Raw genomic sequence first — 13,872 nt, forward strand, 5'->3', positions numbered from 1 at the left:
ATGAGAAATTAAGTTGCTTGCATTTTACCATATTTTCAACCCTCAGTCACCTTAAAGTGCATAATAAGTTTAGCTAAAAACAGCATACAGAAATTGTTCTGCACTGTGGGGTGGCAGCCCCCCAACACTTCACATCAGCTTGCCAGGACTAAGCCAGTGAGGGAGCAATGACTGCCACAGCATGACACAAGGCAGCTGAGCTGGGATTAATAATGCACTCCCACAATAGGAGTTCAAGCCTGTGAGTGACAGAAGGTTTCCAGAAGCACAGGTTTATTTCATGTCTTACTGGTTGCTTTCCCCCATCGCCCAGAGTGCGATGCTGTTTTACAGCGTGGTACATCTGCCTCGTATTTCAAACACCTCTCTCTGCAATGTCAGAATCCTGCCAAATGGACTGTTTGGTGCATAATTCTGCTGTAGAGCATGGAGGAGACACTGCAAGATTACGGGTGTTGGAAGGGCAGCTGTCCTCCCTGGGTAAATCCTTGTGACAGGTAGAGCTGATGGTGGGAAGAAAAGAGCCTTCATCTGTGTTCATGGGAATGGAGCACTCAAATGTGGTGGGAATAATACAGTATACATCCTTTTGCAGGTGCAGGTTTGCACAGAATATTCTTGCAGGGGCCACTGACTTTGATGTGTCTTTTGGTAGCTTAGCACCTCCGAGGTTCCTTGGTCACAGTAATTAAACCACCAGTACTCACTGAAAATACCATTACCATGAAGTGAGGGATTACGAGAAGAGAACTGTGCTTGTGAAGAAATAAAGCAAAGAACAGAAGGAAGGAAAACAATGAGTCTTCACATGGAAAGGGAGGCATCATACCATTTTTTTACTCTTGGCTTAGTAGCTGAGGACAGAAATGTTCTCCAGATGCAAGGAATCACAATGCACTTCCTTGACTTCTCAGCATTTCCTTCTCCTGGGAGGGAGGGAGGATCATTAGACATTGGGATATGTTCTTAAGATTCTCACAGAATGGTCTGATTCCCCAGATGATGTTATTTTTTGTAGTAGTAAGTCTCAAAGTTGATTTATTTACACTAGGTGTTCCATAGCTCATTCTGGGAGACCTCATACTCTGAAGAATTACAATTCATGGAGGTCGTAGGATCACACCAATCTCAGGAAAATGATCAAGAGGAGATCTGTGTCCCTTGAGCTGCAGTTAAACACAGACTGACTTCAGCATGTGTGTATGTCCATGCTGAGTTTGCTCTGCTGTCTTAGATCCTTTACAGGTGTATGAATACTGGCTGCTCATGACCTTGGAAAGTCAAGCCTTTAGGCAGAAACAGACAGTACTGAAAAAAGAAAAAGAGGAGGAAAATGATGATTTGACAGTCTGACAGCAACACATCCCCTTCAGGCTTGTGTGGAGCTGAGATGATCTATGCATGCTGGTGGTTAGAAATGCTTTTGTGTTGGGATGTGCTTGCAGCTGTATTCAATGTGCATGTATGTGATCTCTATAATAAATATGTATTCTACATATTAATATAACACATGTTTAAGGAAATAAATTATTTTGAGATGACAATATTTGGCAGTGGTTCAAAAGGAAGGTGGTAGTGAAATACTTCTGGTCTGAGTGCAGTGATTACAGATGCGTCTGTCTCCTCAGTGGCTCCTTGTAAAATCTGTTTTAGAGCATTACTGCAATTGCATTGAGCTTGCACAAAGTGGAAAGCTCTTCCATGCCCTCTCAGCAGGAAAATGGAGAGCTTTGAAGCCTCTAGTCTGAGGAAGATACTTAAAATTATTTTTCTGTGTAAGGAATCACCTGCTGCAAATCTAAATTTTGCAGATGAACCCCACTAAAGAGAAGAAAACAGAAGGCGGCTGAACTGCTCAAGTGCCCTTCATTTCTACTTAGATAAATTAATTACTCCTCCCTACTTTTTTTCTTAAACAAAGCTAGGAAAAAATACAAAGGCATTTGTGAAGCTAGGCTTCCTTTAAATTCAGTGTCTCAGATTCTCCAACTGAGGAGCAGAAAATCTGTATTTAGTTTCTACTAAATCCTTTCCACTTTGGCTGTGTCTTTACTGCTACCAGAAACTTTAAGTCTCAAAATCCAGAAATAACATCATAAGTACACTTATGCAGAGCTCACCAAAACCCCTCTGGAAAGTTGCCTGGGCAGCCAGCCCCACTGAGCTGCCATGGTCAAGGCCAGCTTTCCAGTTGTGTCCCAGCCACTGGGTTAATTCTTGCTCTCATGGCTTGGGGACTTCACAAGCTGTGGTCTTCACAAGTCCATCTATCCTCACCCAAGGAGATCTCTCACCAATTAACTTTTCCCAAAGAAACACTTCCAACTGTCTTATACAAGAAATTTTATAACCTTGAATGTTTAATGAAGAAATGAGTGAAATTATTTCTAAATTCTTCAGGCTGAAGCCAGGGGGTCTTGGTAATGGGCTGTTGGACCCATTTTGTGTCTTACTGTCTCTTCACATGAAGTAATTCAGTTTTTTTGATGTGTCTCCCAGATTTGCCTCTGTAAATATAAATGCTCCTGAACAAAGGAGTCTCTCCTTTGTAGGCATTAAAGATCACTTGTGAATGTTCTGCAGGGCTAAGGCTGTGTTATGGGCCACTCCAGCATAAAGAGCTTCATCTGTATTCAGCATGACTAGTTTGGTCTGTGTTTGAAAAGTGAGAACTCCAGCTTTAGGGAAGAAAACAGCTAATTCCTGGGTATCTTCTTCTGAAAGAAAGTGGTCAAAGCCACTCATTTGTTCCACATTTCACCAGAACTGTTCTTTCACAGCCCTTGGCCATTATCAGTCATTCTGGTTAAATGGCATTCCACATTTCTTCCAACCTACCTACTACCCCAAAAGATGAATCCCACTTTTGTTTTGATTTATATTCAATGGGATTTCTTTTCCTTTGGCTGGATATTTTGTGATGCAGGCCAGCATCTCTTAGAGACTCATCTCTAAATTTTCACAAACATACTTCAGAAGCCAGTAAACTGCAATCCTTTCTTCCATGGTTATTTGCAAACATTACTGAACTAAGTGTCACAGTAGTTTCTATATGCTAGAGACATCTAATTCCTTAGGTGGCCATGCATCTGAGCTACTGAGGGATTTAAATAAAACAGTTGGATATGTAACCCTGGTTTGCTATCACTGCCATGTGTCTTGTCTGCAGAACTCCATCTCTCTTAACCTCTTTTCAGATGGAAAAAGATACTCTGTCCAGCAGCCAAAGGGAAATGCAAGCATCCTGGTGGAAAACAAGCTGTTTCAAAACCCTGGCTGCAAGCTACCCACACATCACAGTTGTCAGCCAGGCTGCACATACATAGTTACAGGGAATAAAATAGAGAGGACCTTCTGTTCCTATTCAGAAAGGTCTCTATCCATTCACCTACACAAAAGGATTGTCATCAGCTGCCAGTATTAATTTGTTCTCCTGTGTAGGTTTCCAGCTAGAGGAGAATAAAATAAGTCCAGTGCCATCCAGCAGGAGCACTTGGAATGCAAATGCTAGCCCATATATTTCAAAGCATTAATGCGACCCACTTCTAGATTACTTGGGGTAATTTTTGATTTTATTTATTCCTCCCTTTCTTCAATTAACTTCTGAGAGGCTGAAATATCAGTATGAAGAAATCAAATACGAGAAACAAAGTCCATTTTTATTTTAGGATTCTGCTTCCCTTGTAATAGCAGTTTATTTAAAGAGGAGCCTGGAATAATCCAGTTTAAGCAAAGCAAAGAGCTCTACTGAAGCCAAACCTTGTGTGGGTGTGCTCTTGTCAGGGCTCCCAGAAGAGGACAGGAAAGGCTGTTAGTCAGACCTCAGATATTGCAGGAGATGTTGGTTACTCAGTAGCTGGCATTATTCCTTGGCATACCAGTACAGAGCTACTACTCTGTTGTACTGGGAGAGCGTACATCCCATTGGGAAAATCCTCAGATAACCTGGTGTCGTACTCTTTGTTGTCATAAAGAAAATCCCAAGGATATGTGGCTGGAAGAGGTGTCCACTGTAAGGGCCTAGCATGTGCTTTGGGGACAACTTTGTCTCTTCCTCTTGTTCCACATTGTGCTGTGTTTGCAGCACGTCCCATGCTGGGATCTGGTGTGTTGCTTTGTGTTGTGTGAGGTGGTATCACCTCCTACTATGTGGACCTGGGCTCAAAGCCACAGCAGACTTCAGTCCCATTGCATCACAGCTTCTTACACCACCCAGGAGCTTCCCACATACTTAATTTTCACACAAGTGAATGGTCTCCTCATGCTTCTTAAAGTTCAGAAAGTTGGACATAAGAATAAATTTTTGTATTATCTCAGCTTTCTTTATAACTTTTTTAATGAAGGTTTTTTTACTCAGTATATTCTTTAAAATTTCTAAGACAACAGCAGACCTAAGGATCTGTTAAATACAAGTAATTTCAGCATTAAAGACAGAATGTTCTGTTCCTCAGAAAAAGAATCAAATAAATTGATTAGTTCTTGAAGCAGCAGGTGATACTAATAAAGAAGGTGCAATTTTGTTTCCACTGGTGGATTTGAATATCTGAGCATCATCTTTCTTAGTTATATATCTGTGGATTTGAATTTTAATTATTTGGCTTGGAAATACTAAAGGATTGTATTGTATTTCTAAAACCTGGCATATTCTCAAATTCTGCACTGTAAAATTCATATCTGTACTGCTCTGCAGTGAGAACCAGAACACTAATGATTAGTTATAGACAGGTTAGTTATATTAGTTATATAGTTATAGGCATCAATAGGAATATTAATTAAATTTCATATGGTGATAAATCATATAGAGCTGAACAAAGCAATTTCTTTTAAATAAAAAAATGTGCAGCTAGATATTTATTTCATAAGTCTGTGAGAATTACTGTAGACAATAAAGAGGGCATGAAAACTTGGAGATATTGATTGGTATGTTGAGGGTGTATTTCAGATATTTATCCTCTGCTTTCCCTCTCCAAGGAAAGCCTCCCTTGGGCAATTCTTGCTATTGATTTTGAGTCTGCCTGCTCAGAAGCTGGAAATGTTGTTGCTGGTGGGGAAAGTACAAGAACAGCAATTGATTGCAAATACATTTTATGATACTCTGCTCCCATATTTCAAAGGGGAAAACTTATTAATGGCAGCAGGTCTCTGATTCTCCCTTTTAAACATATCAAGCAAGCCCATATTTTTTCAAGCTCCTGGACGTTTCCATTTTCTTCAAAAGTGACCTCTTTGTTGTTTTGTCTCTCCCCACAGACAGTGAAATCATCCCTCCCGACTGCCTGCGGCCGCGCTCCTTCACAGCCATCCGCCGGCCCTCGCTGCGGCGGGACACGGAGGACACGCGCCTCTCGGTCAGCCTGTGCGACCTCAACCTGCAGGAGGACACCTTCCACGTGACGGCCACCACCTGCCCCATCCCGCAGAACTCCCTCAACTCCCAGCACTCCCACCTCCTCCCGTCCCAGCTGGAGAGCGACCTCCGCTTCCACCACCTCCGGGGACCCCACGTCAAAATCCTCGATGACCAAACCGTGGCCCGCCTGGAGCACGCCCGGGAGGAGAGGACTTTGGTGTTCACCAGCAGACCCCTTCGGATCAACGAAACCATTTTTGTCAAAATCAACAAGTCCAATGCTGTGCGCACGGGTACACTGTCCTATGGGGTGACGTCCTGCGACCCCAGCACGCTGCGCCCCAGTGACCTCCCCTATAACCCCGAATCCCTGGTTGACCGAAAGGAGTTCTGGGCCATCTGCCGGGTGGTGGTGCCCCTCCAGAGTGGAGACATCCTGGGATTTATGGTGAATTCTGATGGGGAGCTGCACTTGAGCCACAACGGTGCCGGCATTGGCATGCAGGTCTGCGCGGACTGTTCCCAGCCCCTCTGGATGTTCTTCGTTTTACACGGCGCCATCATGCAAATTCGATTGCTGGGTATGTTGGACCCCCTTTTTCCAAACCTTGTGCACGAGAAAGCAAGGGGGGGGATACATCATGGGAAAGGGAGTGAGTGGCTCCCTCCCTGCTCTAGGATGAGGTGCAAATTTTGGTTTTATAAAAAGAAAAAAATATGCAAAGGCACAAACATAGCATATGGGTATGAGTTACAAGACTTAACCTCCTTGCACTTCTGTAACACCCTTCATATGATGGTCTCAAAGCTCTTTTCAGATAACGAATTAAGCCTCAGGGACCTCCATTAATGTACAGATGAGTCATCACTGACCTAGGAGAAGCAGGGAAGGCAGAGGAGAGGTGCTTTGGGCTGAGCTAATCTAAGGCATAGCCAGCAGGAGAAAAGATATCTGATGCCCTTTTCTGTGTGTTAAATATCTGGGATGATGGACTCACAAAAGAGGGGTGCCCTTGCTTTCCCCAGGCTTGTATGTGAGAGGTGAGCCAGCGAGCAGAGAGGAAACCCAGTGTTTCACAGAGCATGGCACTGACCATCTCAACAGGAGAAAGGTTTCCTTGTCCTCCAGCCCTTTTTAAGGCAGCGTAGCTCACACAGGTTGATAGACCTCTGAAGAGCTGGCCTCTTAGTATTTTTCAGCTCTTTTAGCTGATGTACTTCATTGAAATGCTGCAAGTCATGGTTCGAAGGTGTGGAGGGAAAAGCTTTGAAATAACATTTCTCAGGATCAAATTTACTTTTTCCTGTGTGTATGTTAGACCAAATGTAGGATGTGTTTGGTCATGAATTTGTACCATATCATGGTTCTGCTGGTGTCAGTATCAGACAGTGAAAGATGGATTCTGAGAACATTATGTAATTCCTGGTACCCCTCTAAATGTAGATGATTTTAAAATGCCCCTTTCTGTTTATACTGGTATACTCATATAACTTTATACTTATATTTAATTTTGCTTCAAATACTCTTCATACCTAGCAGTGAAAAAAAACCTCAACAACCTGTTTCACCATCAAACTCAAAAGCCAACCGACATTTCCTTTTTTTAGGATTTATAAACAGTCTTTAAAGATAGACTGTGGTAAACACACACACTCATCTGTCTGCAGGGTCCAGTTCACCTTAATATGCAGTATGAAATGCCTTGTATAATTTGTTTGAAGTTGACCACAGGCCTCTGCTGTGAGTGTTTTGTGGCTGCTAAAGGCTCACAGATGACAAATGTAATACTGCAATTTATTTCCAGGAGCCTGAGACTCAATCCCTGCTAATTCAGCATGATTACATTTGATGTGGGTAGTGTACATAATCCATGGTTAGCTCTGCTCTCCACCAACATGTCATTGTGATAATGGTAGGTGAAGTCAAACAGAGCCCAGGAAAGCAGGAGATTAAATGCTCCTGTGTACATTAGAAGGGAAACATACTTAGGTCATTGAGCTGCTGGTAAAACTAAATCGTTGACCAATGCTTCTTTTCATATGAAATCACTAATTCTGGCAGTTTGGCATAGAGCAAACAGCCTGTTTGCAATGAGGTCTGAAACAGGGCAGCAAGGAAGTGTCTCCCCAAGAGGGACAGAATCACATTCTCATACTGAATTTGACACAGCACGGACATGAACACAGACCTCCTGTGTAAACCTCCTGCTGTGCATGCCTTACAAATGTCCTCCCTGCCTGATCACAAGTTCAGCCCAAACCAGTACATCCTCAGTGCATGTTTTAGATAAATCTACATTTGGATGCATGAAATGAAATGAAATGAAATGAAATGAAATGAAATGAAATGAAATGAAATGTGCAGAGTTGGGAAACCCCTTACTTCTTGTGCTTGTGACCATGACAGGCTTTTCTGGCCTAGGTCATTGGAAAAGAACCTGAAAGTGGGCTATTTTTCCTTAGTGAGATGTAAGTGAAAAGAGCTGGACTTGCTGACCTAGCCTCTCTCAAGGAAAGGGTAGGACCCTGCTGAGTTGTACAGCTTTATTCACATCACCTTGTGCAGCAACCTGCTGTCTCCAAGTTAAATGCTATGAAATTGGTGTTTGCCTGTAATTTTTAACAGGTATTAAAATACAGATAGACCTTTTCATATATATATATTTCCAGTATAACAATGCAGTCCCAGTATCAGTACAATATCAGTGTAGTGCAACTGCCCAGAGAAAAGCACTGCTGCTGTCCCAGCTGCATCTCTGCAACTGCAGTAATTACATGGATCAGCAATATCCTGACAGAAGGCAAAGAAAATAATGAACTCCCATCTCTAACTATTGCAGTTTTAATGGGGAGGTGATGTGCACGGTTTGCACTGCAGTGGAACAGATTATGGTGCTTGCCATAATATCTGTCTTTATAATATTAGAAAATGTAAGAAGAATGTAAAGTGTTCATCTTTCTAATGACAAGCTCCATCTTCAGAATGCAAACCAGAGTAATTTTGTGAGGTCTGTCTTTTGTAACTTGATCTTTTATATCACAGCAGAAGACATTTATAATCACCTTTTTCTTGTTTAATAGAAAAAGTGAAGTTACCTATCCTTGAAAGAAATGAGACACAAATACTGCAAAAGGCATAACTGGACCAAACCTATCCCAAATAGCAGATGTCATTCTATTTCTGGGGTGCACCATTAAGAGATTAACCAAAGTAATGTTATACAAATGTTAAAGGAACATCAGCACTACAGCTGACTATAAAATGAAATTAACGTTGCGGGGTTTGCTGCTTCTCCAGCTTTTCAGTTGTGTTTGGAGAATGGACAGCCACTCTTGCACCTAGAGAAGGTTTATTTTTGACTCAGAGAACAAGATGACTCCAGGTATTGATCACTGGATACCGTATTTCATGCCTGGACGTTATTTATTTGATCCTGATACAGAGCAGGAGCAAGCTCAGGTCTCTGCTGGCTTGTGACTTTGCCATAGAAGCTGACATTTGCTGACTGCAGTTACTCCACAGTGCTGGAGATACAACATTTATTTCCTAATATTAAGACAGACCACCTCTACCCAGGCTGGAGATCTTACAGAACTCTGTAGGAGAGGAGGGCAGTGTGGGGTTAGCTGGATAGTAAAGAATTCTGACTTCTGGTTTCCTCTTATCAATTTGGCATGGTATACTGGCAATATATTTGCTGTAAGAGAAATAAAACAGCTGAAAATAAAGATGAGGTTGGAAACACTATTATTCTTCATGCCATCCTAGCAAAAGTAAAATAAATCAAACCAAAGCCTCACGATAATGCAGTGAGAGGCCACAGTCATCTGTAGGGGAGGCAGAAGAATGTCAATTTGTTTCAAAGAAAAGTTTACAGGACAACTTGACCACATGGAGGAAAGATAAATGAAGGAGAAGGGCACTTTAATGTAGCAGATAATAGCATAAAAAATATCAAGCTGCTGGGAAATGAAGGGACACAAATTTAAATTAAACATAAATGAGGGTAATTAACTATGGGAACCAGCTATTGAGGGAGACAAGAGATCTTTTTTGTCAGGGAAGCCTTTCTAAATATTTTATATGTTAAGTGCTGGTCTTAATTTAGTAATTCCGGGGATTATGCACATAAAAACAACCAAAAAGAAACCCAGATCATTAGGCATGTAGAAATGAAACAGTCTTTGTGTATCCTTTAGGAATTTCATTAGTTCAGGCTTGGATTGGGTTTTTTCAGGCATCATTCCTGTATAGTCAACAAAACCAGCCTATTAAATTTGATTTACTGCTCTCAGCTTTTGCTGGTAAGCATTTCAGCTCACACACACAGTTTTATTGACAGCTCTGAAAGGTTGAAATGAGCCAGTCTGGATACAATGGTCTGGTTTTGGTCAGGTTTTGGTGGTGTAATTCATTTATGAAGTTAAATTGATTGACCCCATAAGGTTTCAAAATATATGACTCATGTCTGGAGAAGCTATCACAGCAATAAGTTTATATATTTAATGTTTGAGGATCCAAATGGTTGGGGATACTCTTTCATTTTCTTTTGTCTCTGAGTTGAATTGGCAGCATGTAAAACATCTTCCTTCATCTCCCTTTTTTTTTTTTTTTGGTGGTTTCCCTTGCGAATTTCATCCTTTCCAATAATATTAAAGCTTTCTTTTGAGCAATGAAATAACATATTCCATCAACAGTCATACTAATGAAGCCAAGTTGCCAACTTCTCTGTGTCCTTTCTTTCCATGCTCTTCAATAACTCCAGCCCCACCAGAACAGCTGCATAATATAGCAGCTTTCTGGATGTTTCCTAATGTTGGCCAAGAGCCAGCCCTAGGCCTGAAAAAAACAACCCAAGAGCCAGCATTTGGTGTGGGTAGGTCTGAATTCACATCCATGCTGGATAAATACCTTCCCACCTCCTTTACCATGGACGTGAGCTGGGGCTCCTGCCTAGCTGCCCATGGAAAAATATTTAGATATCAGTTGTTGATGAGATTTGTCTCCTTTTTTCAGACTTTCTTGAAATGGGACAATGTGCTCAAAACTGAGGGGGTGAGGAAGAGAGATTTGACATGGGACTTGAAGAAAAAACAGCTCTGTCTCCTCAGTTCCTCGGGATTTCTGACAACAGCAGTGGGCAATGGACCAAATTGGAAATTAGTTCAGCAGAGTACTGTGGGACACAATTTGCTGGCAAAGGGCTCTTTAAATCAACAGTGAAATTTGATCTGAAGTGGCCTCAGTGCCAGTCTGAAGGACTGCCAGCTGCAGTCAGTCCCAGCTACAGGCAGGCTAACTCAGACCTGTGCCCATTATGACTCTTACTGGTGGTCAGACATAGTGCCCGGGTAGTGCTGCCCCTAATGAAAGAGCTCTTTTCCTGGGGCTGACTGGAAAGTCTTGAAATATATGGATGAACAGAGCAGCGTCTTGCTTAGGTGTCAGAGAGCAGTGGTTTACCCGGGGGAATTACTTTGTCTCCTTCTGTGATGTTCATCACACTGCCCTGTCTGATTTTCCTTGACTTTTGCTCTGTCTGAGGTGAGTGACCAGCTCACCACAGACCAATGATGATTCACAGGCCATTGGAGACTGTCCTCTCCTTTCTAAACAGTATTTTTTCTCTGTACCCCAGAATGCCTCACTTAATCTTGCTGATTACTGTTCCTGCAACTACTGTCTCCAGTGTATCCCCAAGGGAGACTTTCTTCTCTTTTCTCTTGCCTCTGCTGTGGCACTTGTCTGGCCTGATCCTCCTAAAAATCTGTAGGACTTCTTTGGGAAGATGATTCCATCTTACATTGTTGTTTTCAGGCTTTTGTCCATTCCTGTGTAAAGCAGATTTTTATCCTGCAGGTGTTCTAGACCGTTGCAGGACTCCAGCATCCCGTGGCAGAGATTCTGTTCCTTCCAAAAAGCTTCTCCTGTCTGGGTGTACTGGGTGCACTTTGCACGTGCAATTACTGCAGTGAGCACACAAAACATTAAAATGGTATTTGGTATGTGCAGTTGTTATACACACTGCCCATAGCACAGACTGTAGGTAAGTTTGTAGAAAAGTATCTCACACAAGTGAGGAGCATCCAGGATTTCAGTCCTCCAGCTCTGAGTTTAGAAGCCTCTCCTGTTTGAGAGAAGATAGTTCTTGGCACTAGCAAATCACACTCCCTCATCTCTGATCTCTGAGGTGGCCAGTACATTATCCATTTGGAATTTTGATCCTTCTCCACCTTGGTTCATTCCAGTGACGTGGAAATTGTTGAGTTAAACACAGCGTAAGAGAAGCCTGATAAATGCCTAGACATTGTTGCACAGAAATGCACATAATGAATATCTTCCTTGAACAGACTCTCAATTAGATATGCCCCAGAGTTCTATCTTCCATGTTTTTATTTGTATGGAAAATGGCCTAATTTAAGCTGATTGGGATCTAACAGGCCCATGTGTGTCATTTAACAGCCTGGAATTCCTATGCACTGCAGGGTACAGGGTATTTTATGGTGCTAGAGATGGGGGAAAGGAGGAGAGTTAGTATTCTATGCCTCCTGGAAGGCAATTCACTTATATTAATTGATGCCTCATCATAAATACTTCTATCATGTATGGTTTCTTTTCATTTTGAGTGAAGTACACATTACCAATGGTAAGTTGAAATAGCTGCAAAGAGAATACAGCATCCTTAACTGCTGTATTCTAGCACTGCACAGAGCTCTCCATCCACTTCTTGTTTTATATTCATTGTTTCAAAGGAAAGTTGGCACAAAGAGAAGCTGTTGTGTGAGAGAGGACAAGTTATAACTTGGGCCTTGGAAAATTGGAGAGGTGGATGCAGTCAAATGCTGGACTTCCCTGTGGCCAGTGCCAGCAATGTCAGGGTTAAAACCTGCTCGTGGCACCTTTGCACCACACACTGAAGATCTCATCACACATGACACATAATTAACCTGCACTTGCCACAGGTGGTCAGTGACATCAGCCTGTGTTCTGAGGTGTGAGCTGGTATCTGGGTAAAGGCTGGTAAAGCAAACACACCTCCTCCAGCCACAGGGCTCACAAATGTCTTGGCCTCTGCACATTCTCCTTGACAAGAGCAGGAACTGTTATCATCATTAGTGTGAGAAACAATTACTGGCTGCAGTGAGATTTTCGTAGTAAGTGAGGTATAGATTTCCCTTATCTCCTAACACCTCTGTCTTCCTACAGTAAATATACAGGATATGGGATTCCATACCAGCTTCTTTGCCTTTCAACTTGTCTGTCAGGACACATACAATCTGCCTATCCTTTGATCTAACACTGGTGTGAGGTAGTTATTCTGACTACTGTGAGAATCACATAGCAGACTAAACTCTTTGGTTCTTTGTCAGATCCCTTTGCATCCAGCAGTGCCCATGGAAATCCAGAGAGTGCTGGCCAAGTAAAGTGAAAGTATTTGTTTCCGATATATATCTACCACCCTATTTATACCTGTCCTTCCTGGAAAAGCACAGAGCTTGGAGGTGCTGGGTTAGGCAGCAATTTTCCTTTTGCTCACAGAACTGTCTTTGCTGTGTTCTCACAAATAGCTTTGATTTGTTTTTCTTTAACAAGATGAAAGCACCAACTCTCATTTTTTGTGGTTTCAGCTACTTAATCCAGGCTTCTTTTTTCACCTCTTCCTGATGTAAGCATGTGCCTGGGTGCTTTGTTGCTCTAGTATTTCTCAGGTTGAGAGGTAGAGCTCCAAGTCTTTGACTCTTTCACTTCACTTCAGTTCAGCCAGACATTCATTGCATGGTGTCCATGCCCTCAGGATTTTGCAGGATCTGAATTGCTGAGTGACCACTGAACTTCACCTGTCAGGTCAAGAAAGATACCCTGTAAGTTTGCTGTGTGCTCTTTGCTTCCAGGGAGCACACTGGGTTTGGGCTGTGAGAGCTGCTGAATCAAAAATCAAATGCCTGTGGATTTGGAGCTTTCATGTTTCCCCTGCTCAGCTGGAGTGTGCCTGTGACTGCAGGAGGGTAATAGATGTGCTGGTGCCCCGCTGCCCTTCTGGACACAGCAGACAGCAAGGCTCCAGTAAAGCCATAAAGTACACTCCTTTTCTGTTCCTCATGAAAGTCTGAACTGTTGTTCTCCATGTGGTTTGGATCTAACTTTTACTTCCTCAAGCAGTGCTTGTCTGACGCCCATCTGCAAACACAGACCTTATGGTTTTGCATGCAAAATCTGCCAGGCTGCTTTTTGACCTATTTCCGGACATTTCTTTAGCATAATGCTAAATCCCTTATGTTTTCATGGGCCTGTGAAGGACAAAAATGTGTTATTGTTCTATTCAGAACAGTTTTTCAGCCCTTCAGGAAATGCTTGAATTCAAAAAAGCCCATGGATCATCAGCTGATGTGGGTCACCAGGTACTGCTCTACCTGAGAGGCAGAGATGAGCTGCAGCACAGAGGCTGGGCTCTGAGAGTCAAAAAACATTGAGCCCAAGGGAAAGGAAGCTCTGGTTTCTGGCCAGGGCAGTATTGTTCCCA

At 42.4% G+C, this 13,872-nt stretch overlaps 1 protein-coding gene across 3 annotated transcripts in view; it reads left to right on the forward strand.

Annotated features, from left to right (window-relative positions):
* Positions 1–13,872, forward strand: part of NEURL1 (neuralized E3 ubiquitin protein ligase 1) — an 82,521-nt gene that overhangs the window by 59,768 nt on the left and 8,881 nt on the right. For all 3 annotated transcript variants that reach the window (XM_083866021.1, XM_083866020.1, XM_083866022.1), the window contains exon 4: positions 5,251–5,931. In XM_083866021.1, coding sequence (XP_083722147.1) covers positions 5,251–5,931 — 681 coding nt within the window. The remainder of the gene's footprint in view (positions 1–5,250; positions 5,932–13,872) is intronic.

The sequence above is a fragment of the Zosterops lateralis genome, assembly GCF_965231275.1.
Source record: "Zosterops lateralis genome assembly, chromosome: 8".
In the NCBI taxonomy this organism is placed as follows: domain Eukaryota; kingdom Metazoa; phylum Chordata; class Aves; order Passeriformes; family Zosteropidae; genus Zosterops; species Zosterops lateralis.